At 31.7% G+C, this 27,988-nt stretch overlaps 3 protein-coding genes across 12 annotated transcripts; 1 reads left to right on the top strand and 2 right to left on the bottom strand.

Annotated features, from left to right (window-relative positions):
• Positions 1–83: 83 nt before the first annotated feature.
• Positions 84–12,382, bottom strand: LOC145311915 (BOS complex subunit ncln). Of its 5 annotated transcripts, none has more exons than XR_013876836.1 (16): positions 12,242–12,382; positions 11,881–11,968; positions 10,877–10,991; positions 10,627–10,715; positions 10,097–10,258; positions 9,670–9,783; positions 9,088–9,160; positions 8,329–8,500; positions 7,710–7,785; positions 7,241–7,347; positions 5,997–6,108; positions 5,504–5,684; positions 5,002–5,134; positions 4,059–4,178; positions 1,269–2,326; positions 84–902 (listed from the first exon to the last, which is right to left on the bottom strand). XR_013876836.1 is itself a non-coding variant. In XM_080150956.1 (15 exons), the coding sequence occupies exons 1-15, from the start codon at positions 12,367–12,369 to the stop codon at positions 2,242–2,244; spliced, it is 1,755 nt and encodes a 584-aa protein (XP_080007082.1). In that variant the 5' UTR covers positions 12,370–12,382; the 3' UTR covers positions 84–2,241. The 5 variants fall into 5 exon arrangements, 1 of the variants encoding a protein (XP_080007082.1); XR_013876839.1 differs by having other exon boundaries at positions 1,496–2,326; XR_013876837.1 differs by having other exon boundaries at positions 84–1,993; positions 2,184–2,326.
• On the bottom strand, positions 12,371–19,111 carry LOC145311916 (growth hormone-regulated TBC protein 1-like). Of its 6 annotated transcripts, none has more exons than XR_013876841.1 (9): positions 19,028–19,111; positions 18,700–18,827; positions 18,243–18,395; positions 17,673–17,784; positions 17,032–17,238; positions 16,680–16,886; positions 16,362–16,440; positions 12,937–15,635; positions 12,371–12,790 (listed from the first exon to the last, which is right to left on the bottom strand). XR_013876841.1 is itself a non-coding variant. In XM_080150958.1 (8 exons), exons 1-8 carry the CDS (start codon positions 19,094–19,096, stop codon positions 15,532–15,534), a joined length of 1,059 nt encoding a protein of 352 aa, XP_080007084.1. In that variant the 5' UTR covers positions 19,097–19,111; the 3' UTR covers positions 12,371–15,531. The 6 variants fall into 6 exon arrangements, 2 of the variants coding, with proteins under 2 accessions (XP_080007084.1, XP_080007085.1); XR_013876842.1 differs by having other exon boundaries at positions 12,371–12,784; XR_013876843.1 differs by having other exon boundaries at positions 12,371–12,745.
• Positions 19,112–21,606: 2,495 nt separating this feature from the next.
• Positions 21,607–27,988, top strand: LOC145311914 (beta-1,4-N-acetylgalactosaminyltransferase bre-4-like). The gene is made up of 12 exons (XM_080150955.1): positions 21,607–21,762; positions 22,107–22,252; positions 23,495–23,630; positions 23,845–23,900; positions 24,206–24,363; positions 24,740–24,788; positions 24,994–25,071; positions 25,459–25,568; positions 25,997–26,053; positions 26,253–26,369; positions 26,593–26,703; positions 27,006–27,988. Exons 1-12 carry the CDS (start codon positions 21,741–21,743, stop codon positions 27,073–27,075), a joined length of 1,110 nt encoding a protein of 369 aa, XP_080007081.1. The 5' UTR covers positions 21,607–21,740; the 3' UTR covers positions 27,076–27,988.

The following is a 27,988-nucleotide window of genomic DNA, read 5'->3' as shown; positions in this document are numbered from 1 at the left end:
GAGAAAGCATAATGTGTAAAACTATGCTTTTTATTCCCAAACCATGAGAAAAAACTAAAAACCAAAGTTTTAAAATGCGGTAATTATGAAAAAGGAATATTCAATTATATATTCGTTGTAATAACAAACAGAGTACTAAAACTTAATCAATAATAATAACAATTTTCAAATTAATTTCTAACAATAATTATCAACACATCTATTTCATAAGGAACATAAAAAAAAGATTCTAAAAAGTAATTTTGACAATTCTTAGAAAACAATTGCGACTATCTTTTTATTGAGACCAAGATAGAAAAAATTGGGCAGAAAATTAAAGTAAATAAAATCAGAACACATTATTAGTCTAAAACGGATTTTTCATGAAAGAATTATGAAGTTTAGTTAATGAATTTATTAAAATTTAATTGCGAAAAGTTAAAAATGGACTATAGATGACATTTAAGAACACTGATGTAAACAAAGCATTTAATTTAATATTAATTCTCGAAAAATATTTAAAACATTTAGACAGTTCTTAAACCCTTCATCTCGTTCATGAAAAATCCCTTTAAATAACGATAATATAAAAAAGTGAAAAATTAGGTAAAATTAATTTTTAGGCCCTGTAGGCTGATTTCTAGAATATTTCAGATATTCAATTTTAAAACCTAACATTTATATTTTAAAATATTTACTGAAAATTTTAGGGGGGTAAATGTAAATTAGAGCACAATTTAGTTATTAAACAATTTTATAATCATCATTATGTTACATCAATTTTGATGAAAAAAATTACAATTAATAGAATTTTAATTAACAAACTAAAAAATAATATTGCACCGTACAATGTAATATTACAACGAAATAAAAAAAATGAGGGAAAATCGTTTAATTTTGACCATTATATTTCAATTTTCTTTCTATAAATTTTACACTTAACTTATTAATCTCATTATCTACCAAAAAGTAATTTTTTCTGAAGAAAAAACTATATAACGTATAAGCCTACACAAGAGTTCTACAAAACGCAAAAAAAATTGAAAAATTCAAATGGTCAAAACTGGATTTCACTAACTACTTTTAAAAAGCTCTTAAACTCACTCTCCCTAGATTACAGTGTTTAATTCAAGAAAAAACTAGGTATGGCAATTTTACTCAGTGCTAAGATTGAATAAAGAAATCAGTTATCTACTCGTTTTACGGTGTTTTGTAATCAACGAGTGAATAATTTTCCATTATTTTTTAGCCGATAACTAAAGAAATAAATTGATATTTAAAATTAATACCCTCAATCATTTTATCAAACAAGAAATACGATTAATCCAACGGTAATGAGAAATTATCATTCTTAATAACTGTAAAAAAGTTAGAAAAAATAAAAAAAAACAATTAAAATCTCTTTAACTAAAGAAGAGTCTTTGAATTTTATGAAAATGGTTTTAAAATCTCTGTTTCAATTTACAACACCAAATCAGCATTCTTATTATTTAGAAGAGGATGGGATATTTCTTACCAATGTAAAGCAAGTAAAACTATGAATTAGGATAGATTTGAATCAATTGGCATGAGAGCTAGTTTCTCTTTTTCAAAATATGCTTATTTCTTAAATAATAGATTAGGTATATACCAAATGATTCAGTTCTTTCTCCAAATTTTGATGTTTTTGGGGGCTACCTTAGTATTTACTAAGACTGCCCCCAAGAATCAGCCTAAATTACAAAATATTAAAAAGAACTTAATTCAGTTGTTGGTAAAAGCTGTTCCCATCTTTATGATAATTTACTTTAAGGTAATATCTATTGCATTACTGTGTGACTAATATCAGCTGTGTGCTTCACAAGACAGATTCTTCACCTTACATGTAGATGAAGAAAGATTCTTCGCAATTTATATTAATAAAGAAAGATTCTTTATGCCTTTAATATACAAAGAATGATTCTTCATCTATAGCATATGTAGAACATCAGTATTGGGTAGGCTTTAGCATACTATCATCAATGCCCTTATGAGGCTGGTCAAAATTTAAATGAAAATCTTTTTACTAGTGCTAATAATCTTTTTTTTTAGAAGTTATTTTGGAGTTATATGGCCACAATATAACCTTAGGTATTGTATTCTGATTATTTTAAGGTAAGAAAAAAAGAATTTAAGATTTAAGTATTTTGTCACATAAGTAAACAGAAGTCCATTCAAATCCAAACCTTACTGTTAATTAGATGAATTGTTTTATATTGGTAGTGTAGATACTCTATAACTTGTTTAGTAGACATGTTGCTTGGTAGAGTGCCCATTCATCTTGCCGTTCATTTTGGCATGCCCGTTGGAATCTTCTACTTTTCGCTCCCTGAATAATTTCATTATTGGTTTGTTTCTTATTCTAATATATATTAATGTGTTTATTTTCTAATAATTTTATTCGTAAAAAATTGAAAATCATATACCAAGGTAGGTATAAAATGGCCAAAGGCCCAAAATATTCATAATTTCATGAGGATAGATAAATATACTTCCTTATACACACAGATAGACCTACAATCGTTATCTAAGTAGGTATATAAGATAGAATGCTTGCTGAGTATTATATTGCTATTTAGTAGAATAAAGTAGATATTATACATATATCTATCTATCTATAATTACCTTACTATAGAAGATAGAAAGCTGAGTATTGTATTGCTATTTAGTAGAATAAAGTAGATATTATACATATATCTATCTATCTATAATTACCTTACTATAGAAGATAGAAAGCTGAGTATTGTATTGCTATTTAGTAGAATAAAGTAGATATTATACATATATCTATCTATCTATAATTACCTTACTATAGAAGATAGAAAGCTGAGTATTGTATTGCTATTTAGTAGAATAAAGTAGATATTATACATATATCTATCTATCTATAATTACCTTACTATAGAAGATAGAAAGCTGAGTATTGTATTGCTATTTAGTAGAATAAAGTAGATATTATACATATATCTATCTATCTATAATTACCTTACTATAGAAGATAGAAAGCTGAGTATTGTATTGCTATTTAGTAGAATAAAGTAGATATTATACATATATCTATCTATCTATAATTACCTTACTATAGAAGATAGAAAGCTGAGTATTGTATTGCTATTTAGTAGAATAAAGTAGATATTATACATATATCTATCTATCTATAATTACCTTACTATAGAAGATAGAAAGCTGAGTATTGTATTGCTATTTAGTAGAATAAAGTAGATATTATACATATATCTATCTATCTATAATTACCTTACTATAGAAGATAGAATGCTGAGTATTGTATTGCTATTTAGTAGAATAAAGTAAATATTATACATATATCTATCTATCTATAATTACCTTACTATAGAAGATAGAATGCTGAGTATTGTATTGCTATTTAGTAGAATAAAGTAGATATTATACATATATCTATCTATCTATAATTACCTTACTATAGAAGATAGAAAGCTGAGTATTGTATTGCTATTTAGTAGAATAAAGTAGATATTATACATATACCTATCTATAATTACCTTACTATAGAAGATAGAAAGCTGAGTATTGTATTGCTATTTAGTAGATTAAAGTAGATATTATACATATATCTATCTATCTATAATTACCTTACTATAGAAGATAGAATGCTGAGTATTGTATTGCTATTTAGTAGAATAAAGTAGATATTATACATATATCTATCTATCTATAATTACCTTACTATAGAAGATAGAATGCTGAGTATTGTATAGCTATTTAGTAGAATAAAGTAGATATTATACATATATCTATCTATCTATAATTACCTTACTATAGAAGATAGAAAGCTGAGTATTGTATAGCTATTTAGTAGAATAAAGTAGATATTATACATATATCTATCTATCTATAATTACCTTACTATAGAAGATAGAATGCTGAGTATTGTATAGCTATTTAGTAGAATAAAGTAGATATTATACATATATCTATCTATCTATAATTACCTTACTATAGAAGATAGAAAGCTGAGTATTGTATAGCTATTTAGTAGAATAAAGTAGATATTATACATATATCTATCTATCTATAATTACCTTACTATAGAAGATAGAATGCTGAGTATTGTATAGCTATTTAGTAGAATAAAGTAGAGGATTGCCAGATAGGAGCAAATAACCAGAGAGAGAATTAGATCAAATACAGCCGGTTTCACCCTAAAATAAATATTTATTCATAATCAAATTGACAAAGAAAATGAATTTGAAATGAGTCGGTTGCTTGGTCTGTCTGCAATGCTTAGTAATATAGCAAGATTGTATATTTCTTATATCTTAATTTATTTTCTGTTGGTCTGTCATAATTCTGTTACACATATGTAAGTCGTTACAGTAGCTCATGTAGTATTAAAAAGTACTAAAAAATACACAAATAACTTCTTCAGTAGACAATATATATCGCTATACTAAAACTTTCTAAATTCTACCTAATCGTATGGGAGTTTCTGTAAAAAGTAAAAACTCAAGTTTAATTATGTGTGTAAATGAAGCAAACAATATTTTTCGTTCTAACTTTTTTCCAGGGTGCCGGAGCCGTATAATTTTGATGCGGCTCCGGCTCCGGCTCCGCGGAGCCGTATTTGGAAATACGGCTCCCGGCTCCGGCTCCAGCTCCGGCTCCGGCTCCTACCTTAAAATTAATATATCAATTTTTTTTCATTATTGAATTTGATAAAATAAAATAAATAATATAAAATATTTTGCTTTTATTTGATTAAAGCTATATAAAAGTAGAAGGATGTGTGTCTATTTGTTAAGTAACAATAGTTTTTCAGTTTATTATATGGAAATAGACCGTTGCCAAATTATAATATTACTTTAAAAAATCATTTTTAGCTAGTCCGGAGCCGGAGCCGTTTTTAACGAAAAATACGGCTCCGGATCCGGCTCCGGGTCCACCAAAAATGTTGCTGCTCCCGGCTCCGGCTCCAGAACACTGCTTTTTTCCATTGGTCTGTCTTTTAGTAATATGATTACACACCTGTAGATATTAACAGAAGCTGTGGTGGTGTCATACAGTACAAATTCAGGTTCCCTTCTGTCAGGTGTACCAGTGACTGTACTCACGTCCTGCACATATCTGGCCAGTGCTGACGTCAAGGACTTCACCAGTTCTATAAGAAATTAAAATAAAAAAATTTCAGGTAACCAAAACATTGTTTCGTCAATTAAAATAAATCAATTCTGTTTGATTCGACGATAATTTCTCCAAGAGTACCGTACCTTATTTTTCTCTGTCTACCTTTAAGAGATACAACAAATACAGTACATAAAGGATAAAATCATGAATATACTATGGTTCAAGGAATAAGACGATGGATGATGATGATCTACATCTCCAACAACAAAGTCTCGAAACCAATGATTAATATAACCCTGTTATAAAATTTTGGGTACCAGTATAATTTATAGTCCCTTCCCTTCTTTGAAAATACCTATGATAGTCAAAAAGATATCAAAACAAGGACAAAAACTAAAGATACCTGAATTTTTATCTGAGATAAGAGTGGCATGTCTGGGATATGAGGTGACCAAGTCCATCCATCCCTGTAAACTGGTCTCCTTGGGCTCCCAGGATCCTGCAAACAGCTCTCCTGTGCACGCCTCTGACTGAGCCTCCATTTTGGAGTATAGAGAACAGGCCAGGGCCTCAGCGATGATTCTAATTTCAATGATACTTAAATGAACGAGAACAATTTTTGTAGACTGAATGACTTATGTGGAGTTTTAACAATTGACCCAATTAAAAAAACACAATTCCATCCAGTGAGACAAAAGATTTAAAAATAAAAACTAAAACATTTGAGTCATTGACAGACATGAATTGTAAAGTAGCTGCGCTACGTAAAAACACAAGTGTCCATGTTCCTTAGTAAGAGTCTGGCCTTGAGTTGACAAATTGACTGTTCAGTCCAGGTGCAACTCACCCATACGACATTAGCACACATTATTTAGTATTTTGTAAGTATCATTCCTTGTGTTGCGTTGAAGCGCAGCAGGAGAAACAGAATCAGCTGTGTCCAGGATGGTTTGGCGTTCATTACCCTTCGGGGAGGCAAGGTGGGACAGGGTCATAGCTGGCAGGCGTCTAAACAAATAACAATAAATAGGAAGGTAGAAAATCTTTAAAAGTAGAATGTTCCAGAATAGTTTTGCGCACATTCCCTAAGGGGTGGCCAGGTGGGACAAAGTCATAGCTGGCAGACGTCTAAATACATTATCATTAAAAGGAAGGTGGAGAAAATAATATGATGGAATGTTCCAGTACGGGAAGGCCAGGTGGGACAGTGTCATAGCTGGCAGACGTCTTTATACATAATAATTAACAAGGTAGAAAAAATTATAAAATGGAATGTTCCAGATTGGTATCATAAACAGGGAGTAAGGGAGGGGACAATGGATCGAATATTCAATTTTTAGGAGTCTCAGACTTTGGGTACTGGCTTAAAGGCAATGTGCAAGAATTTAGCAGTTTCTGACTGAGTTTGGGTACTTGCGCATGAAATACCGCTACTCGTTATGTATGTTTTGAATATTGCAGACGGGGAGAAGAGATAAGGGAAGTGGGGGCAAGGGAAATAAACACTCGTTGTGTTAGTTTGGAATGTAGCAGACGGGGAGAAGGGAGAAGGGAGGTGGGGGCAAGGGGCAAGGGAAATAAACAGAATAAAAAGGGGCAGTCATATTCTTGCTAGCAGCTGGCCGGGTCCAATAATCTTGTAATATAAAAATCACACAAAAAAACCTCAATATATTTCATCAAAAACAAGTTGTGATTTCACTTTACATGACGCTATGGAAATCTATTATTCAATTAACAATCCCTTTATAATTTCCTACAAATTTATTGGATTAAACTGGATTTCATGCAATTTCTTTGATAACTCTTATATTGAATTAATTGCCCATTGTCCCCTCCCTTACTCCCTGTATCATAGATCATATGAATACAATACGTTGAAATAGATTAATTAACAGGAAGGTAGAGATAAAATAGATAATGGAATGTTTCACAATATTTGGGTGCTCATTTACAAGAAGAGGTCATAAAATGGGGTCTTAGCAGGTATACTTATCATTAGATAGAATGAAAAATGTTAAATTGGATGTTCCAGATTTGCAAGGAAAAAGTTCCCAATGGCTACAGACGTATTTTATTTATCCGTGCATCCAATCTAACTATCTTACTATGTATCTATGTATTGTATCTATCTAGCTACCTGATAGAAAATCTCTCATGTTCCCATGAAAACAATTCATCAGCTAAATTGATCTTTTTGTGAACCAATTCAGGGGCTTTCACTTCGGGGTACAGGGACTCGGAAACCTTAATAAAAGTATAGTAGTTACATGTTTCCTAGTTGTCTAAAATCTCTACACAAACTTTGTCACACGTTAACAGCTGTATGCAAATGTTAATAATAAAAATAGTAAACATAGAGGCTTTTTATGCCTTTTTTTTATTAGAGTAGTATACATATATTGTATATTCCTAAGGTTTGCTTATTTCTACTCATATATCTCTATACTCACAGAGCGTTACTGACCGACGAACAAAAATGTTTAGATTAAATGCCCAAAAATACCAACTTGTATATCTTTAATAAAAGCAAAGAAATAACGTTTAGCAGTTTAGTCAGTTAGACATAATGACACAGCAAGTAATAGAGAAGGTTCGTTGATTGTTACCTTTTTTAAGTTATCAAAAAAGATAGCTCCATCGGATCCCTCCTTGGGTGGCTTTGACACATGCAATTTCAGGTTTCTAAAACAACAATTAAAATAGATGTTGATTTAAGCTTTCATATTTGTTATTAAACATTAATCCATCAATCTATTATTTATGTTAGTATCTATCTATCCATGTCTGTTTGTATCTATCAATCCATGTATGTTTGTATATATATTTCCACACATGTTTGTATCTATCTACACATATATGTTTGTATCTATCTGTCCATATATGTTAGTATCTATCTATTCATATATGTTTGTATCAATCTTTCCACACATGTTTGTATCTATCTATCCACATATGTTTGTATATCTATCTATCCACATATGTTTGTATCTATCTATCTGTATATATTTGTATCTATCTATCCATTATATGTTTGTAACTATCTATCCATATATGCTTGTATCTATCTATCCATCCATATATGTTTGTATCTATCTGTCCATATATGTTGGTATCTATCTATCCATATATGTTTGTATCAATCTTTCCACACATGTTTGTATCTATCTATCCATATATGTTGGTATCTATCTATCCAAATATGTTGGTATCTATCTATCTACTTACCCATCCTTGCCCAAAGAATCCAGACAGAGGACATATTTAACTTTGCTTAGGATATCACTATCAGCGTCCAGGTCAAGATGTTCGTCCAACCAGCGCTTGGTGCCAGCATAGTTCAGCTTACCACCCCCAGATAACAGGAACACAAGAGAATATGCAGGATGGGTTCGGGAGCCTTGATATAACAACAAATGATCATAAGAATCAACAAGAATAAAATCTTTGGAAATATTATTTTTAAAGGGGGGGGGGGGAGGTTAATGCAACCATCTCGTAATCAATTAAGGTGGGTTTTTTAAATGCAACACTCGTAATCAATGTATAAATGGCACTTAGAATTCGAATTTCGATCTGAAATTTTGCATGAATAATGCTTAGTAGGTCTATTTTCCCTAAAACGAATAAAAAGTTGAAAAAGTAACGGCTACTGGCCTACGGCTTAGTAGCCATTTTTTTGGGCTTTTTTCGAGGCAAATCCATCACGAAACCTATCTCCTCATAATACTCTTTGCTGCTCCAAACCGTTTTCAAACGGTTCTAGCCGGTAGTTGCTGGTACTAGAAATATACTGAGCCGTTACTTTTTCAACTTTTTGTTCGATTTAGGGAAAATAGACCTACTAAGGATTACTCATGCAAAATTTCAGATCAAAATTCGAATTCTAAGTGCCATTAATACATTGATTACGAGTGTTGCATTTAAAAAACCCACCTTAATTGTTATTGAACATAAACAGTACTTCTGTAATCTAAATTATTATACCTTGATATAAGGATGAGAATATTCTAGCAAGTTCCAGAAGAATAGATACTCCACTTCCATTTGTGTCGGCTCCCTAAAAATGAATAGAATATTCTAGCAAGTTCTATATTTATAAGAACAGATATCCGGGGTGTATACTGTATACTGTATATTCTGTAAAAGATTCATTTTTTCCCCAGCAGCAAAATTGTTATTTCCCCATTTCCCTAAGGAGGGGGGGGGGGAGTGGAAAAATGTTTTACCTAAGTATGTACTCTTTATTTTATCAATTTTTACCTTCTCCCATATATTTTTCCATTTTTTCCCCAAGGAGGAGAAAAATATGGAGAAATGTTTTCAATAGGTACTCTTTATTTTTCCATTCTCCCCCTTTTCACGTATAAATTTTTCTTTTGTATCGACACCATAAATTAGGTTCTAGAAGAAAATATGGTCATTAGAGAAAAATATTTTCGAGGTAATATTAGATACCCAACTTCCATTTTTACCAGCTCTCTATATATAGAATATTCTAGCTAGTTCTACATAGCTTGTCTATCTATCTACAAGGCTGTCTGTCTATCTCAGTTTATCTATCCCTACCTGAGCAAGAGAAGGTGCGCTACCGCCAGCATCATAATGAGCCACAACCACGACAGTTGGAATCTGATCATCTCCGCCGGAACCTGGCAGGATTCCAGATGCACTCAGAACAACCTAAATAAAATAGATTCCTTAAAATAAAAGGGGAAAGGCGGATTACATAATTTTTGCAAACATACCTAAAACAAAAGAACTCAACCAAATAAAAGTTTAAGACATTGTAATTAGGTATGGCAGTTGCTTTAATGTAGTAAAATATGGAACTGTAAAGTAATGGCGGCTGAACCTACGCTAGAGCCGAAAATCGCCATTTCCCACCGAAATTTTGTATTGCATTTTTTCGCCAAATTATACAATAAAAGCATTTGAGTCAAACATATTTTTTCATATAGCCAAAAGATACCGATAAAAAAAAAGAATGACTAACCTGTTCTTTGACTGGCTGAGGAGTGGGGGCATTGACAATCAGCTGATAGCCGCTGTTAGCGATACCACTGAGTAGCGCAGCTGTCGCAGATCCGCCAGCATCGCCACCAGACTCGCCCTCGTCTTTTAGAGTGTCATATAACTCTAGCAGGTCAGGCGTCTCCTACAAATTTTAATTTTCGTTAATAATTCTTCTATCTCAAAAATTCCTACTGATCCTAATCTAATACAAATTGGACAATTGTATACATAAGAACGAACTATACTTGCCCGTGTCTGCGCTATACTATCATTTTTACAAGAAAACAATTTTCTAAATCTAATCCCAATAGAGTATACAACATGTCCTTACTATCTAGATAGTCAACTATAATAGTTATAAGCCTTCCCAGGACCTATTAGAAGCTACACTGTAAAACTGTAAAAGAGAACCAAATCGGTTCAATGCAATGGTTAGCGAGACCCTTCAGTATAGACAACAGACAGACAGAGATCCTGTTTCTTTTAGGATATGAAGATATCTAAACTTACCTCTGCAAAATAGACTGGAATATCTAACTCTCCATTCAGAAGTTCTTCTTCTAACTGTAGAATAGCGTCTCTTTCTGTTGGATTAACGCCTGAAACAAGAATGATAACATTTATATGAATGAAGCTCTGAAACGGTAGGACAATTCTAACTTGTTTAAATTAAAGATAAGACCCTAATTATTGCAAAGCTTAGCTTTTAAAATCAGAGACACAGAAAATGTGCACTCTGCACTTCTAAAGTCATGCTTACCCGAAAGACCCTGTGGAACCAAGAGCAGCAAGCCGCCAACCCCATTGGACAGCAGCTCCCTGAAGCCGCCAACTGACAAGTCCGCCATCTTTGCCACCACTGTTTTCCTCAAAACCTGGGTAAAAAAAATTCAACAATTGATAACAGAAAATTGACGTCAAATCATGTATGGGGGTTATGCCTTTGCCTATTTACAGCAAAAACTCGTTACAAATCATATCATATATAAACTTTAGACGGACAAACGCCGCACAATGAAATCAAAGTTTTCAGAATATATTTCAAAAAGCCTTGCTTTTATTATGTTCTAAACATAAAAAGACGCGTACCAACTTTCTTTTCCCCAACATGGACGGAAAAAAAACCATGTCACCAATATATTTTACTAACATAAACTTCATCAGGTTATGATTATTTGTGTACATTCTTTAACAAACAATAATTGTGTCTTCATGCATTGTAAAACACAGGTTAAAAGTTATTATGTTCGGTTTTTCTATGTGTATTCGTTTAACTATGTATGTTTTCTGGGGTTGTCAATCCGTATCCGAATCCGGGATCCGGTTTACGCCCAATTTTTAGCCAATTTTGGAATCCGAATCCGGAATCCGTTTTTTGATAGCGGATTCGGATTCTTAATTGGTGGGCTAAAATTAGCGTCTTCAGATTTTTTCTTTCAACTCCTCCTTTTTGAAGGCAAAGATTATCATCATTATATATAATATCTTTTAAACTTTGTTTCTATTCTCGAAAGTGAATTATGGTGAACACCAAAAACATTAATCTTTAGGACATATGTATCACTTAAATTTTTTAATTTTTAAAAAAGCCTTTGAAAATAGAATCCGGAATCCGCGGGAATCCGTCCTTTTCTTGGACGGATTCTTGTAAGAATCCGAATCCGGTCCAAAACTTTGACGGATAGCCATCCCTAATGTTGTCATCCTTGTTTTAAACAATCATCTTCTGTAAGAACAAAAATAGGTTGATTTTTAAAATATTACCTGTGTAGCCTTTGGTCCACGAGCGTCCATAGTTAGTGCTGCCTGCTTAGATCCATGTAATACTCCTGATAGTTCATACTGGGCCAGTCTTAATATTAATAATACAGTTAATACTAAGCCAATCTTAATAATAACATAGTAACAATCAATGCTTAGCTTATCTTTATAAAAAGAGTTAATTCTGAGTTAATTTTAATCATAATATTTAAAAATGGGCTTAACTTTAAGGGGACTATTTGCTCTCATTCGCGCATAGTCCCCTTTAACGAAACGAAAAAGGCAAATAAAACTTAAGGCTACAAAAACTAGTTTAACTATTGATTTGTCTACAATGTCTATATCTATCAATCTATCTATCTACCTGTGGACATCTAATTCAGAAGCAGACTCGACAGGGTTTATCGGGGATAGGGCAATGAAAACTGGGAGACATACGAGTAAATAATACGGTAGTACGTCCACAACTTCACCGAACTCCCGAAACCACATCTTTTATATTCTGAAAAGATAAATCTTTATATTGTAATCTATAAATTTTGTTTTGTGGAATGATTTTTGTGAACATGTTAAAATGAAAGGGGGGGGGGGGGGAGAATAATGTAGAGATCTCGCAATCCAAATATCAAGGACTATGTAAAACATAATAAAATTAAGTATTTTTGTATAACTTCCATTGACAAAATAAAAGTAATAGAATATGTGTCTGTATAAGAGTTTAAGATCTCGCTTCAATGAGTTATCGACCATACGAAAAATCCCCCCCCCCCCCCCTCCAAAAAAACACACGAGATTTCTACAAAATATTCTTACCCTACTTTACATGAAAATTGCATTAATTTCTTATGGAGATCTAAATTAATATCAACTGATTAGATTAATGATATGATGAGTTCTTTTAGTAGCGCTGCCACTCGTATATTTAGGGTTAGTCCGTCATACAGATATTCAGAGATTGATAAGAAGCTGACTGCATTTAATACTTTACTTATTTCATCATAATTTGTTATCGTGTCATTGCTGCGCTACTATGGGTCATAATTATCATAGTTTTGTTACATTAGTTGAATCAACAATTTTATATAATCAATAAATCCGCAAAATACAATAAACAATCAATATTAAACACTATAAAGTATACAAATAGGAACAATGGAGATTTGAATCAATCTAATGTTTATATTTGTGTTAGAAAAAAGAAGGGATTGATTACAATATGAGAACAATTGGACAGTAAATTGCGCTGAGACCCAAAGTTAAAAAGAATGCTATCATCTTATTTATTGGCTCATACTTTGGGTACTTTTATTAAACATTGATGAGTAGGTACAATATATCATTGTCAATACTTCTACAACAATAATTTTAACCTACCTAATGGGTAACTTTATTCATCATCATTGGGGATAAAATTATTTAATAAAATACATCTAGAAGTTTAAGTTTCAAGAAACAACTTTAAATGTAATTATTTTAATATTATTTGATTCAAATCTCTAAAAATCTATTCCTTTTCCTTTAATTCAACTACATACAGATTTTAGATTCGACAAGACAAGAGAATTACAATATCACAATTGAGTTCAAATTATGCTTAATTGAGAAGCTCATTTAATTAAAATAAATATTATTAAAATACTAATAAACATTTTATAGGGTACATTGTTTAATTTCATAACAATCAAAGGGCTAGGTATTGTTTTACTAAACAATAAAAATTATCATTAAGTTGCATACATAGATATATATGTATTATGTATAATATATAATGATATACTATTTACTTTATACGCAGAAAGTATGTATATAAAAGGAACAAGTATTATGCTTGTTAATGAAATTGAGACCTTACAAGTCAAAATTTGAGATTTGTACTCTTGTGACTAAATTGAAATATAGTGGAATAAGCCAAATGAATGAGTTAGTGGACAAGGAACTCGTTCTGCCATTGCTTAGAATAAAATTCTTGGAGGGTAAGGTTTTATCAGAATAGAAATTGTAACATTTTATAAACTTTTGTTCAAAATTAACGTCTACCGAAGAAATATTATTTCATATCTTTATTTGAAGGAGTGATGGGGGGGGGGGCGGGGGGGGCTGCTGGGAGGGAGAGATTGAATTATCGTTCATTGTTCTATACCGGAACAAAGAATACTAACAACTCAAAGCTTATTAAGTGATAAAAATGTTCAGATTTTTTCTTATCAAAAGGTAATTTTTTAAATTTTGACAAGTATATAATAATATATATGATACATTTGTGTCTCATATAAAAAAAGACCAAAAACTTTGCGTATGATATGTATATGTATATTTTAATTATACATTTATGAAATCATAACTAACATGTATTAAAAATATTATTAGGAAATAATCCTAATATGTATGCCTAGATTGCTTTATGGTATTTCCAGTATGGCTTCGAAACCCATTCATATATGCTGGATGAGAACCGGTTCTCAGCCATATTGAAAAATCATGTATAACATCGTATTACAGACAATTTTCAAGGAATATTAATATAAAATCATGAGTTTAATGCCAGTTATGTTAAGTCGGGACTTCGGCCCCCCGGTCCTAATAAAACTGGTTTAAATCTTATAATTTTACATTTTAATATAAAGCTGTCTATAATACATACAATGCGATAAATAACTATTATTAACACATTTCAAACGTAGGTTATTGGTAAGAGTGATTAATTGTAAAATAAGTACCCCTCACATAAAATAAAATATTTATTAGTTTATTTGACTACAATCACCATTAAATCATATAATATTAGATAAACTATAATATATCCAATTGAATTTAATTAAGTATTTTGTACGCTTTGTTCTTACAGAAAGTTAGATTGAATATTTTTTTAGAATTGCAGTTACTTTTAAGTATCTCAATTTAAATCGCTTAATGTTTTATCTATAAAGCACATACTCAAGGAGTCAAAATGTAGCTATCTTTAAAATAAAAAATCATTGATTTATAGGCGATAACTACCAAAAGTTAAACATTTCGTCCTCAAGTCTTTCTTAGATACAATCTTAGCTTGTTATTGCTGCTCTACTCAATAACAAAATTGTTCTTGTTTTAAAGTTTTAGAAGATTAATTTTAGAGTATAAGATATACCTACCTATTATACTTATTAAAATTATTGCACGTTGTCTTTGTTATTTTTAAGCTTAATTAGCTGTCTTTAAGAAGTTAACCTTAGATAAACTCGAAAAGGGTCTAACACCAAAAATATTATTTAAATCCAAGTCTAAGAATAAGAATTTTCACGATTAACATTTATAAAAGGGGATTATTTAAATACAATTGTTACTAACATGCCAATTAATTACTCAATTAAAGAGTGTCTCCAATTAATATTTTAATGTATTCAATGCCATTAATCTTGGGGAATTCATGACCCTAGATTCTTAATATAATTTTTAAAAACAGAAACAAATCTGCAATAAATTGTGGACTACATGTAGGTATATCTTTGGCGTTATTTTATAAGATTTAACGATAAAAAGTATTTTCATTTAAAATTGATTAATTGGAACACCCTCCACAATTGAGATATACCTAAGCTTTGACTTTTCCAAAATAAATTTCCTCTAATGACCAAAGAAGACTTATTATTGGCTTAATCAGCAGATCATGTAGTACTAAGATCCTCGCGAAGCTTTTATATCATTCAGTCTTTTCTCCCGTTCGATTTGTTCGATTCTGACGTCCTTTCCTACGTCTCCACGCAGTTTCTGGATTTTTCCTGTGTTTGTTAAGATGATTAATACAATTTTAATCAATAAATAGCGCAGCTAAACGAGCATACATGCATTAGTTGGGTTTTCGCAACCCAAGTGAAACCCAACTTTTGACCTCATTATGAAGGGCAACCCAAGTGAAACCTAACTCTTATCCACCTTATGACAGACAACCCTATAAAAAGGAGGGGTTAACCTCCCTACAAGGAGGGGCCACCAACTAAAAAGGAGGAGAGGGGACACCTAGCGCAACTGGGGAGCTGAAAAGTACTGCATGTATGTTAAAACGAGTGACCCATTTTTAACTAAAAATTTAATTTTTAACGCATATTATCATTAATTTGGACAATTTCTTTTGCTCGCCGCATTTTACCCATAAGTATCGCATAAGGAAAGTAAAATGTTATACAGTAAAGTTATATATAGGTGGCTAAGGAGACTTTAAATTATTGTGGTACACAATATATAAAAATAATTTCTCATTTATAGACGTAAAAACATTTGGAATTTTGATTAAATATTGATTCGTTGCTACAAACTCCCTGTGTCTAAATTTTGTTTACCATAATTTTGGGCAAAATCAATATAATATGACGCCCATGTCTTATTCCTTAATATTCCTAGTAATACCAAAGAAAATAGTCTGAAAGAATGGAAATTGTCTACACTCTCAGACATTCCCAAATCTACAGAGTAGCTGCGCTAATAAGACTAACATTAATCATCCTTGCCTATTTTCAAATATTGTGTGGTTGAAAATACAGATTCCATAAAGGTATGACATTCCAGTGTTTGTTTACTCTGCAGAAATCTGGTCAAAAAACACTCAACGATCTTTAAAATAATTAGAACATTGACGGTTTTATACTTTATAGGATAGTTGCCCGCGGATAGGTAAATGCTATATTATAGAATTAATTCCTTTTTAGTTAGCCTCAATGATAAAATCATCCTTAAACCAGTAGATGATTCCCTGTAGCTAACTCTAACTCCCAAAAACAAATAATAAAATTGTATCCATTTAAATATTTTTTAAAATCGTCGAGTTTCCTTTTAATTTCTTCCATAAGTGCACCCATGTCTTTACAAGCTAAAAGATTCTTCTCGTCTACGTGGAGTATTGCCAACGAAACTCTGAACAACATCTTAGATCCCTCGGCAAATAGACAGTCCCAGATACGAAGGACTGTTTCCACTGGGAGGACATCAACGAAGAGGCATATGAACCATTTGGAGGATAGCAAAGCCCACGGAACCTGCAAAAAAAAATTGTTTACTATTTATAACTTTTAGGTCAGGGCGGATGTGCCATTATATTAAAAATCAAACATAAACTACTCTAATTCATAGCTGCTCTACTTTTGGATATTATTTCTCTTTTATGTAAAATTCTGTATTAACCTGCAGCTGATCAATGTGTTGGCTGAGCTGGGGTAAATGCCTTCGCGCTAATTCAGCCAGGACCCGGCTGTCCGTTATCAACCCAGGCATGCTGCAGGAGTAATATTCTGGCAGCATTTTGTCCACCAGGGTTTTTAGCAGCCAGAAACTTGATTCCTCATCCTTGGTTATTAATAATAATAATCCAGTTATGTAGTTCAGACCCTGTAGTGAGCAGATAAATCATTAATATTGTTTTAATCAAATAGCTGGTGAAATCATTTTCATATAAGTTTCGAGTGAATGCGAGTTTATGGAATTAAATATAACTATGACTGCACAGGGGTGACTTAAATTTCAAGCATTTTTGAAAGACTTTCAAAGTGTAGTATTATCAGGGAGGAAATGGATATTGGACTGTAAATTACACTGGTACTAACTTACTAAGTTCATTGCCACTTTTGTTGGCTCAATACCTTAGGAGATATTTATTGAATTTTGGTTGGTTGGTTTAAAACTAGTATTTTTCATCCATTTAAACCAAAAATAACAATCTACAAAAGAGGTAATTTTGTTCATCATCAATGAAGCGTCCGTTGTCTTATCCCTTAAATACTTGACATAATTCTCATTAGACCTAATTAAGTTTTATCTAATCCCTGACAGTAACCAATAGTTGGATTTGAGTTGGCATATGCTTTCAAAACTTTGTACAATGATTTCTGTAGAGACAGAGGGTTTGTGCTGTCAAAATGTATATTATTTGGAAATGTTCTAAAATCAGGAATAAGGTTAAATATGGTAAGTATGACCACTGGGTATTTGATAAGTTTAAACCTATAGGTACCAATATATGATATGAAAGTCTATAAAGATTTCTATAACATACTTATATGGTTTCTTTAATTTGGAATAAAACGCTCATAAACTTTTATCCATGCGAATGAATTTGCTTTAATCTCAAATCAATAAACCCCACATATTAATTTGACAAATATTTTGAGAAACATCTTCTAAAGGGCGAAGATTGCAAGGCTCATTAAAGAAAAGAAATATCTTGTATAAGTATAATTCATGAAATGAACCAAAACTGAATCATAACAAATATGAAAAGTTTAAGCAAAATTTGAAAATTACTCACTATAAAAAATTCGTTGGCGAAGAAAATAAATATAAAAAGACCTTATATTTTAAAAATATAAAATATCATTACTTATCCCTTATATGCCTGCCTCGATATATCTGTACGAATTTGATCATCTGTAACTGTATTAGATTCTAATTCCAGCATTGAGGCGTAGAGGTCAGGTTCCCGCATTTTTGCCGAGGCCGCACCACTGACCTCCATCCATATCTGAGCGCGATACGGGCCAGGTATCCCTTTTCTAATAACAACATTAAATAAACTAGATATTATATAAATATTACAACAATAATAGTATTATGATAACTTCAGAAGATTAAATTTTCTTCATTTACATAATAAGGAAAGAGGGAAATAGAAGAGCTTGGAAAGTTGAAATTATATTATCAATTTTTTAGATCAAAATAGGCCAAAAAATGCCCTAAAACCCTATTGGTGAAAGGTTTTTACTACACCTTATCTAACCTAAAGAACCATTTTGATTACCATTCCTTTTTTTGAGAATAGTTCTAAACCAAAAGCAATTAATATTGATATTAACTAACCTAATATAGTTTTTCAATCTTCTGCTTGGTGAAGGGGTTGTACTGATTGTATTATTATTTCCTACTCGTTTGTCCCACTTTTTCCGTCGAGCAGCCAGTACCCGTAAATATGATTTCATAAAGTCTTCCTAAAATTCAAAAATTATTTAGGTGTAGTTACAAAAAGGTTCTGAGGCAGACACATTCATATGAGAGATTTTACAAAAAGAATTGGATAAAAATCTTCTATAGGAATTTCACTTCCTATAGGTGTACACAGACTTCCCCCAGGCTTTTCAATACCTATAACGAAAGTAAAATTCCGCAATTGTAAATAATCTTTAAATGCCTGAAGTTGTTTATCAAAATTGTCTCCACGACAGAAGCCATATTCGTCACAATTGGATTGTGACGTCATTTCTAATTCTGAAAATGAGGTTACGGATTGAATTAACTATATATAAACAAAACTAGTATTGCATTACTGCATGTCTCTGTACGAACGTTAAGATCTCCTAAGCCCCTGAATTTAAAAAGATTTCTTAATTGCGTCCTCTTTATTCACTGGGTTCTTATGTGTTAGGGGTGCTGCCAAAAAGAAGGGAATATATTAATGAAACTATTTTTTGGAAACTACTTCGTGAAATATTAAAATTCTAAAAATATGCAGCAAGTGTAAAATTTGATAAAAGCACGTACGAATTTAATGTAGTCGAGTATTTTATATATGCTTATGCTATGTTTAGTTAGAAGAAAAAAAAAGATAGGTAATTGACTTGAACACGTATGTAATTACTTAAAGTTTTATTATAAAGATTGTTGAAAATAACCAATATGTTTTTTAAAAGAAATTGAGATAAAATATTTAGATCGAGAAGATTTTTTTTTGGGGGGGGATGGGATGCTTGTGGCTTAAATCTTAAGCTGAAAGGCACAATAGTCGGTGAAATCTTTAAAGAGGCAGATATAGAAACCTAGTTCTACTTTAATTTAATAAATTAAATGAATTTTGTATGTATACAGCCAAAAAATCACATTTTATATCTTCTTATTTGCATTTAAATTAATACCTTATTAACTATAATTGCCTATCTTATTTCATGAGCTATTCCTTTATCGGCCTTAAAGCCTTCAAAGTGCTTCATTGTCCTATTATTGGCCTAAACGAAGCCAATTAGGTTATTATCACGCCTTTCCGGAGCCCGGTTGGAGGAGTTTTTAATATTCCCAATACAATCAGCTGAGAACATCTAGGATTTTGGACAAATTCATTAAAGACAATTTCTCCCTTGGGAAATTTTATAATTATCGAGGACACAATAACTTATCTTTACTGATATAACTACGGTTTGAAATTAAGTTTTACATAATAGAAGACGAAGTTAAAAAATAATAAAACTACAAGTAGGTTTCTTTAAATTTATGTTTACAAAAATATAGTTAGAGAACATTATGTCATAAGTATTTAAATTTCAGGGATACCCAATAAAATTAAGTTTGCTGAATATAAATATATTTTTAAACTAAATTTCATTGTTTAAGATTTTTAAGGTTTCTAAAATCTTTTTTAAAATTATTTAATTTATTAAAAATCTAAAATAATTATTGACAATAATTTAATCGGCAACCTTGCTTTCAGGCTACCAAACCATGTTCAAAACACAACTTTAAATAACAATTTTCATTTTTCGGTTAGAAATCATTATTGAACAACTTTTAAAGTATCAATAGACAGCGACTGTAAAATTAAATAATATTATGGTATAAAAAATATTGATGTTTTGGCAACTTAAATAATTAATCATTAATAAAAGAACGCGGCATATTGCGCTCAAACGGTTAATGACTTAAAACTTTATAAACAAATTTCCCCCATTATAAATAAATTAAGTTTTTCTTTTTTTCTCTTAATTGAATGATTTTAGACGAAATACATTTGTTGCTAAATTCATAAAAATAAATTAGTTGTATCTTTGTCCCTTTTAAAATTTCATATATTATTAGTAAAGGGAGAAAGAATGGAAAATATATAAAGAGAAATTAAGGTCTCAAGACCTTATTTTTTCATTTTTTATGATTTTGCGTAAAAGAATGAATACACGACATCATAGTACCTAGTTTTTGTCTTATTCACAGTAATGTTACGTATATTTTTAATTTTTTACATTCAAAGAAGTATTCCTAGCCTCTCTATGATAATAGTAACATAATTGTATAAACGTAAATTGACTTTAACACGAATTAATAACTTGAAATTATATTTTTATTAAGATTGGTGACAAAATAAGAAATATGTTTTTAAATGATCCATTGATAAGGTGTAATTAGTTGAAAGAAATATTTGTGTACTATTGCGTAATACAGATACGTAATTGTATTTATAGATAGAAAAAGACATCATGATGAATCTATTAGGCAAAGTTTCTTTCTCTCTAGCTGTCTATAACGTAAACGAAATATATCTAGCTATGGCTGGTAATTTACTATTTTGTTTCCGTGTCCCGTCCCCTTAAAAACTAGATAAAAACCTCCACAGGACTAGTAGGCATAATTCCTGTAAAGCACAGTCTAATCGGTCCAGTAGTTATCATAATCTTAAGGAATGGCCGGGCATTCGTTCTAAAATCATTATATTTAGTCAGGTAATAAGGTATAACCAACAAGCGAAAAAAATGTAAATTAACATTTGGGGGGGCAAATGGAGAGGTCGTCAATTTTACGATGTGTTGTCCCCCATGCAACGACAGCTGAAAAACACGTATAGGTGTCGTGATTTTCCCCCGAATTAATTTCGTTATTGGTATAAACTGATATATATTTAGTATTTCAGATTGATGTAATTGGTATTGCACACTTGGGTAGCATGATATTTTATCAATTTTAGTGTCTTAGGAAGATATATTTTCCAAGATTAATTGCTTCTGGAAGCGTGATTTAAAAACTGATATTTTTGTATCATTTTTAAGTATTTCAGACAAAATGATAACCTAAGATATGTTCATACGGCTAGTATGAACTAGCTGAAAAATTCAACAGTTCAGAAAATAAAAATTTAAACCAAAATGGGAAGAAGCTATTTAACGGGTAAGTTTTGATATAATTAAGGGAGGGCCAGAGGGAACATAGGACTAGCTCTTTAAGTTGTTTATTACCCAAAGTTATTAACACCTTACTCATTTGTTGGCATAAAATATAGAGATACAGTATCCAAACTTTTCAACTAAAAATTTTGATATTTATAAGGGGTAAATTTTTCTTTTTTAGGAATATATAGGAAGATTCCCAGTCATGGTTACACTTTCTCAATTCTTACCTTTTAAAATATATTAGGTAGTGTTCTTTTAAGACAAAATTACCTGCGTTACGATTCTTATTTGTGCGCCACTGACTGACAAAAATTGTCCTTGTTAATATACATATCTGTATAGTTCGAGTCCTGGTTTTGACAGTATCATGTCTGGTAGTTTTGGAGTACATGTCTCTGCTGCAGAGTGCCGAAAACGCCGACAAAATTCGGCCTAGCATTTTCTGTATGCTTGACAATCATGGGGTTAAACAAACACATTTTTTACAGGTAATCTCATAAAATATATTTTCATAAGTGACTTAACGAGCTTTTTTCATATAGTATAGGTATTTAAAACAATATTAATGGTCTTCTCATTTTTCTTGTTCATTGATATATTTTATGAAGAATATACTCTAACATGAAACATCATTTCCTTTCATATATGTATGTACTGCAGGGGCGTCCAAGCTTTTTATTTTGGGGGGGTAAAAATTTTTTAAGGGGGGGGTAATTTGGTTTTGGGGGGGGTAAAATGGCGCGCGAAGCGCGCCGCAAATTTTTTTTACCCCCCCCAAAATTTTTACCCCGGGGGTAAAATTTGCTTGGGGGGGGTAATTACCCCCCCTGAAATCTGTTGGCAGGGGTAAAATTTGTTTACCCCCCCCAAAATTTACCCCCGGGGTAAAATTTTTGGGGGGGTAATTTAAATTTTATAAAAAATTTAGTATTAAAAATGCGCGCGAAGCGCGCAAAAATTTTTTTTGTTAAAGATTTTCTATTTTGGGGGGAGTATTTACCCCCCCAAAATGGTTTGGGGGGGGTAAATACCCCCCCCAAAATCGTTGGGGGTGCCTACGGCACCCACAAGGTAGGGGTAATTTTTTTTTGGGGGGGGTATTGTTCACAAAATTTTGGGGGTGCCTACGGCACCTCCAAAATCGTTTGGGGGTGCCAAATGGCCCATTACCCCCCCCCTTGGACGCCTATGAGTATGTAGTTTTAGAATTAATATGTACCTAACATAAATATACATGCAGTGAATCATATATTACGAAAATATTGTTAGGTATTAAAGCTTTCATTTATTTTTATATTTATAAATTGATGTACATCACAAATGATGATAAACAAAACTATCACTTCTGTAAGTAAGACGAACGGTTACGGACCCAACATGTAAAATCCTCAGAATGAAAAACTCAAGGCATCAAACTTTTAAATTTATTCAACGTTTCGAGGGTAAAACTGCCCTCATCATCAGGAATTTTTTTCGTCCATGTACATTATTAACAAAACACAAATTGAAACTTCTGTAGATTACAGTTAGTACCTAGTTAAAATATTTAAACACTTAACCTAATGAATCCACCAATAAAGATTCAATTTAAGCCCCCAAAGTTGTTAAGCCAACTAATTTTGGGGATTAGTGTAATAAACAGCCAACGCCTTCTCCCTCCCTGCTGATTATCCATTCATAATTCGTTTGTGCTTGGCTACTTATGGATGTAATCCTCCTTGCTTTTTTAGTCTTTTCCCCGTGATTACTACACAACAGAGTTGCTGGGAGCGGATGCGAATAGTTCGAACCTGTTTCTGTTGCCACCCAGTCCTAAAGTAGCTGTGCCAACACTCAATGTTCCTGTTAATAGGTCTACGTTGCCAGGTTAGAGAAACAAAATTTTAAAGCGAAGCTTTTCCATATTTAGTGTCTGTACGTCACAGTTAGCTCTCTTCGTTTATTTATACATGATAGAATTGTCCTATCTATTTTAAACTTTGAATGATGGTTCCTGTAAACTTTGGATAACATTATTATAAATAAATATTAGCAGTAGGATCCTTCTTCATTGTTAAAATGTGAATTTTTCTTATTTCAGAATGTCCGATGATACCTCCAAATCTACAAGGAAAATTCAATGTTGAAATTGACGAGGTAAACTATTCACCTTTTTTTGTTCAATTGTCATTAATTGTCTGTATGGTTGTCCGAATGCCAGTGTCCTTCATTTAAGCAACAAGAAGTTTGTCTGTGAATGTGTCTTGTCAATAGCGTAGATCTCGCAAACCCTTGGACTGATATGGTCTCTATTAGAGACTAGAGTAATGCTTCTTAAATAGTTGATAAGAGGGTACTGCACTCTCCCAAGGGCAGCAGGTACCATTTGTAACTTCTCGATTATTACCTGTCTCGTGTGGTCTAGACTTATTATGGTCATTTGAATTATGTATTTTGTTTAGGTACCAGATTTTGCTGAGCTAGAAACCATGTTTCCCAGCCTCGAGGCTGGGGGCAGATACTCCCCCTCAGACTGCAGGGCGAGGCACAGGGTGGCTATTATTGTACCTTACAGAGACAGAGAGGAACATCTTAAAGCCTTCTTGTTCAATATTCACAGGTTTGACTTAGTTTCTTTTGGCTAAATTAGTAAATTTGAAGTTTTTAACAGGTGGAGGGGAACTTCAACTTTAAACATATTTCTTTAAATTAGTTAATACAATCTACAAAGCAGTAGGTAGTTTTTGTTCAACATGTATACTGTATAGTTATAGCGCAAAAAAAGTAAAATTTTTAATATTTTTATCTGTCCAGAATTAAGTTGGAGGCCTGCAGTACCATTATCTGGGAGCAAAAATTCATATTGTCTTCAAATTATAATAGTTTTAAGTACTTCATTTTCAACCTAAGGCAATAGGTAGTTAATTCATGATTAATTTTATTTTAGGATATAGATAGGTACCTATTGATTTATTTGCATCCTTTTTTTGTTGTAGATTTTTACAGAGACAGCAAAGTGAATATGGAATTTTCGTTGTTGAACAGGTACGATTATAAAAAACGCGGTATTGTCATTTGTCGCCGATAGATCTTTGTATTTTGAATCTTTTGAAGTTACTGACTAGGAAGTAGCTAATGAATATGTGTTAAAAATGTTATTTTAGGATAGGAAAACCTTACTGTTATATAGTTGCACTACTTGCTGTAAGATATTTTTTATTTTCTTCGAATAATTTTATTTTATTTTCAGAGTGGCAAGGGACCATTTAATCGAGCCATGTTGATGAACGTAGGGGCTGCTGAGGCCCTCAATCAATACACATACCAGGAACATTTACATTTTTGAAAATATCTGCCTGAATGTAGCAAAAAAGGCTAACGTTCTTGGTTAATATGATAAAAATTGGTTTATTAAAAAATTAATACCTACCTGTATTTTTTTTCTAATCTTACTAGTTTTTTTTCACAGAAATTTTCCTTTTACGCAATTTCTACAAAATACATTTGACATTTCATTCTTAGATTTTTATCTTCGAAATTCTCTACACCTACTGTCTCTTAATAACTGAAATTATTCCGTGTAAAAAAAGTTTTGTAAAGTTTAAAATCAATAAGGCAAGTATACCATACCTACCAATTACACAATGACCCTAAAAACGCTCTTTTCTGTATTGTCCTCTATAACTAACTAATTAAAAATAATGTGTGTTGTCAGTGCTTTATATTTCACGATGTTGACTTAATGCCCGAGGATGACCGGAATTTGTATACCTGTCCAATACAGCCCAGGCACATGTCTGTGTCCATAGACAAGTTTCAATACAGGTAACACATAAAACGGTGCTTTTTTCCCTTAAAGTACCTGTACAGCACTGAACAAACACTCCAACACCCCTTTAATATATTAAGGAGATGGAAGTTTTTTTCCTATGCCTTATCCCTAATATAACTTAAAATAACCTTACCAAAAGTAATAAACAAACAAAACACTTTTACAATTTATTTAAATTAAATCATTAGGATGGGGGAGGGGGGGGGGGGGGGGTTAACAAGGCACTAATTCCAAAAAAAAATTCTAACAGATTTGATTCAGAGATGCACTAAAATTACATATCAAGGTGTATCCTATCCTCTTTGGGTTATCCAGGTTAAAAAGATAGACAATTAGATGAACTTAAAGATAACAAGATAGAGATAATAGAGACGTTGATTACTTTAAGACTTGAATTATTAATATTATAATTTATCTATAGGTTGCCATATGACGAAATTTTCGGTGGTGTTTCTGCAATGACTGTAGACCAATTCAGGCAAGTGAAAGCATTATTTATAACTATAAGGATAAATTAAGAAATTTTTTTTTAATTATGTAGATTTCTAAGCCTCATACCTTCATTTTTATACAAAAAAAACGGTAATGTTGGATTCTTTAATCTGAATTTTATCTTATTTGCCAAAACAACCTATTATTCTTTTTTTTTATGCGAATACTTATTTTATTATTACTAGGCTTGTGAATGGATTCAGCAATCTGTTTTGGGGGTGGGGAGGAGAGGATGATGATATGGCCAATAGATTGAGGCTGAAGAAACTCTTTATATCCAGATATCCAGCTAATATCGCCAGGTAGAGACATCCAGAATAGAATAGATATATAGGATAGCTAGCAGTATGGATATTAAACAGCAGCATATATATAGATGTTAAAATTGATCCCTACCCTTATTAGACCAGATAAGTGGCATTATTATTATGAGTCTTCATTGGTATAAAATACTTGAAAAGTGGGACAACTATCTATTAATCTATATCTATCTATCAAATTATCTATATCTTAATATATTTCCAGGTATAAGATGTTAAAGCATGGAGCAGAAAAAGCAAACCCTGAAAGATTTAAATACTTGTATAGCGGGGCCAAAAGAATTTCTAAAGATGGATACAATTCTCTTAAATATAGGTATAGTAACTTTTAATTGTTTTACCTTTGTCTGTAAGTTTGAAACTTAAAAACTTGAAAACACTTTTACTATTACGTTTTCTAAATATGGGTGCGAAGTGAGGGGTAATGTTATTCTAGGGGCCAATGTCTTGGGTGGGGGGGGGGGGAGAAGTACCCTTCCCCACAATAGTTAGAATATTCCCAAGACTTATCAGAAGGTTCCCTTTAAAGGAGAGCCATTTCTGCTGAACCGTTAGGGATTTCTTTAGGTAGTTACTGACCAGCATCCTACCTATTTTAAATAAATGTTATATTTTCAGAAAAATCAGCCTTGAACTGAAGCCTTTGTACACATGGATCCTTGTTGAGCTTCCAAAACTGAAGCCCTGACCCCCTTTTCCCTCTAGACGGGGCTCGGGGGGTGGAGCTGCTGCCCATCCCCCATCAGAATATAAATACACCCACCAGGCAAATTCTAGAAATGAACCATACAAATTCTAATATTTGTTTATTAGCTGTACAGGCTAACGCCAAAATTTATGTGGAGGTTGGATTTTGCTTGCTGTGCGTAATCACAGGTGTGGGTTAAATTAATCTACAACCCTTGCTTCTTCTCAAAGCTTACAAGGCGTATTAGCTCAAGTTTAAAATATAAAGTTGGGGGGAAGAATTAAAAGATTAAGATTAATTTAAAAATCCAAAAAAATTTCCCAATGATTACGTGAAATAAGCCAAAAACACTTCCACTAGTTAGATAAAATGTAAAATAAGACAATATAAGACGGTATTCTTACTAGTATACAAACTTAAAAAGGTTAAATTACATTGTATTATAAAAGCCAAAGTATGAAATTTAAATGTTATTGTTGAAATGCGTTTTTTAGGTAAGGCTTGTTTAAAATTAAAGTATAAAAACCGAAGAAAAAAAAGAAAAAAAATTTGTAAGGGGCATTAATTGGTAATTTTATATAAGTGCTTTTTTAAGTTCTAATTCTAAATATTCTTTATTTCATCTTGTCATAAACTCATTGTATAAAATCATCATAATTTTGAAATAAAAAGTCACAATTTACTGAAAAAAAAGTTTAGTTCCAACTTAACTCATTAAAAAGATCAGGATTCTAAGCAGGTAAACTTCTTAAATACCATTAAAAATTAAAATGTAGAGTAATAAATACCTACTCGATTTGCCAAAATAAAATTCTCCACTAGAAAAATTCTCATTTTTAACAAATTTGAGATTATATGCATGATTTTTACTTGAAAAAGGTATCCTTTCTCTAACAGCTTAGTGGATCTTATA

This window comes from Acartia tonsa, chromosome 2 (assembly GCF_053477335.1).
Source record: "Acartia tonsa isolate MP-2025a chromosome 2, ASM5347733v1, whole genome shotgun sequence".
Taxonomy (NCBI): Eukaryota; Metazoa; Arthropoda; class Copepoda; order Calanoida; family Acartiidae; genus Acartia; species Acartia tonsa.
The sequence above is the reverse complement of the archived record's forward strand: the minus strand, read 5'-3'. Positions and strand labels throughout refer to the sequence as shown.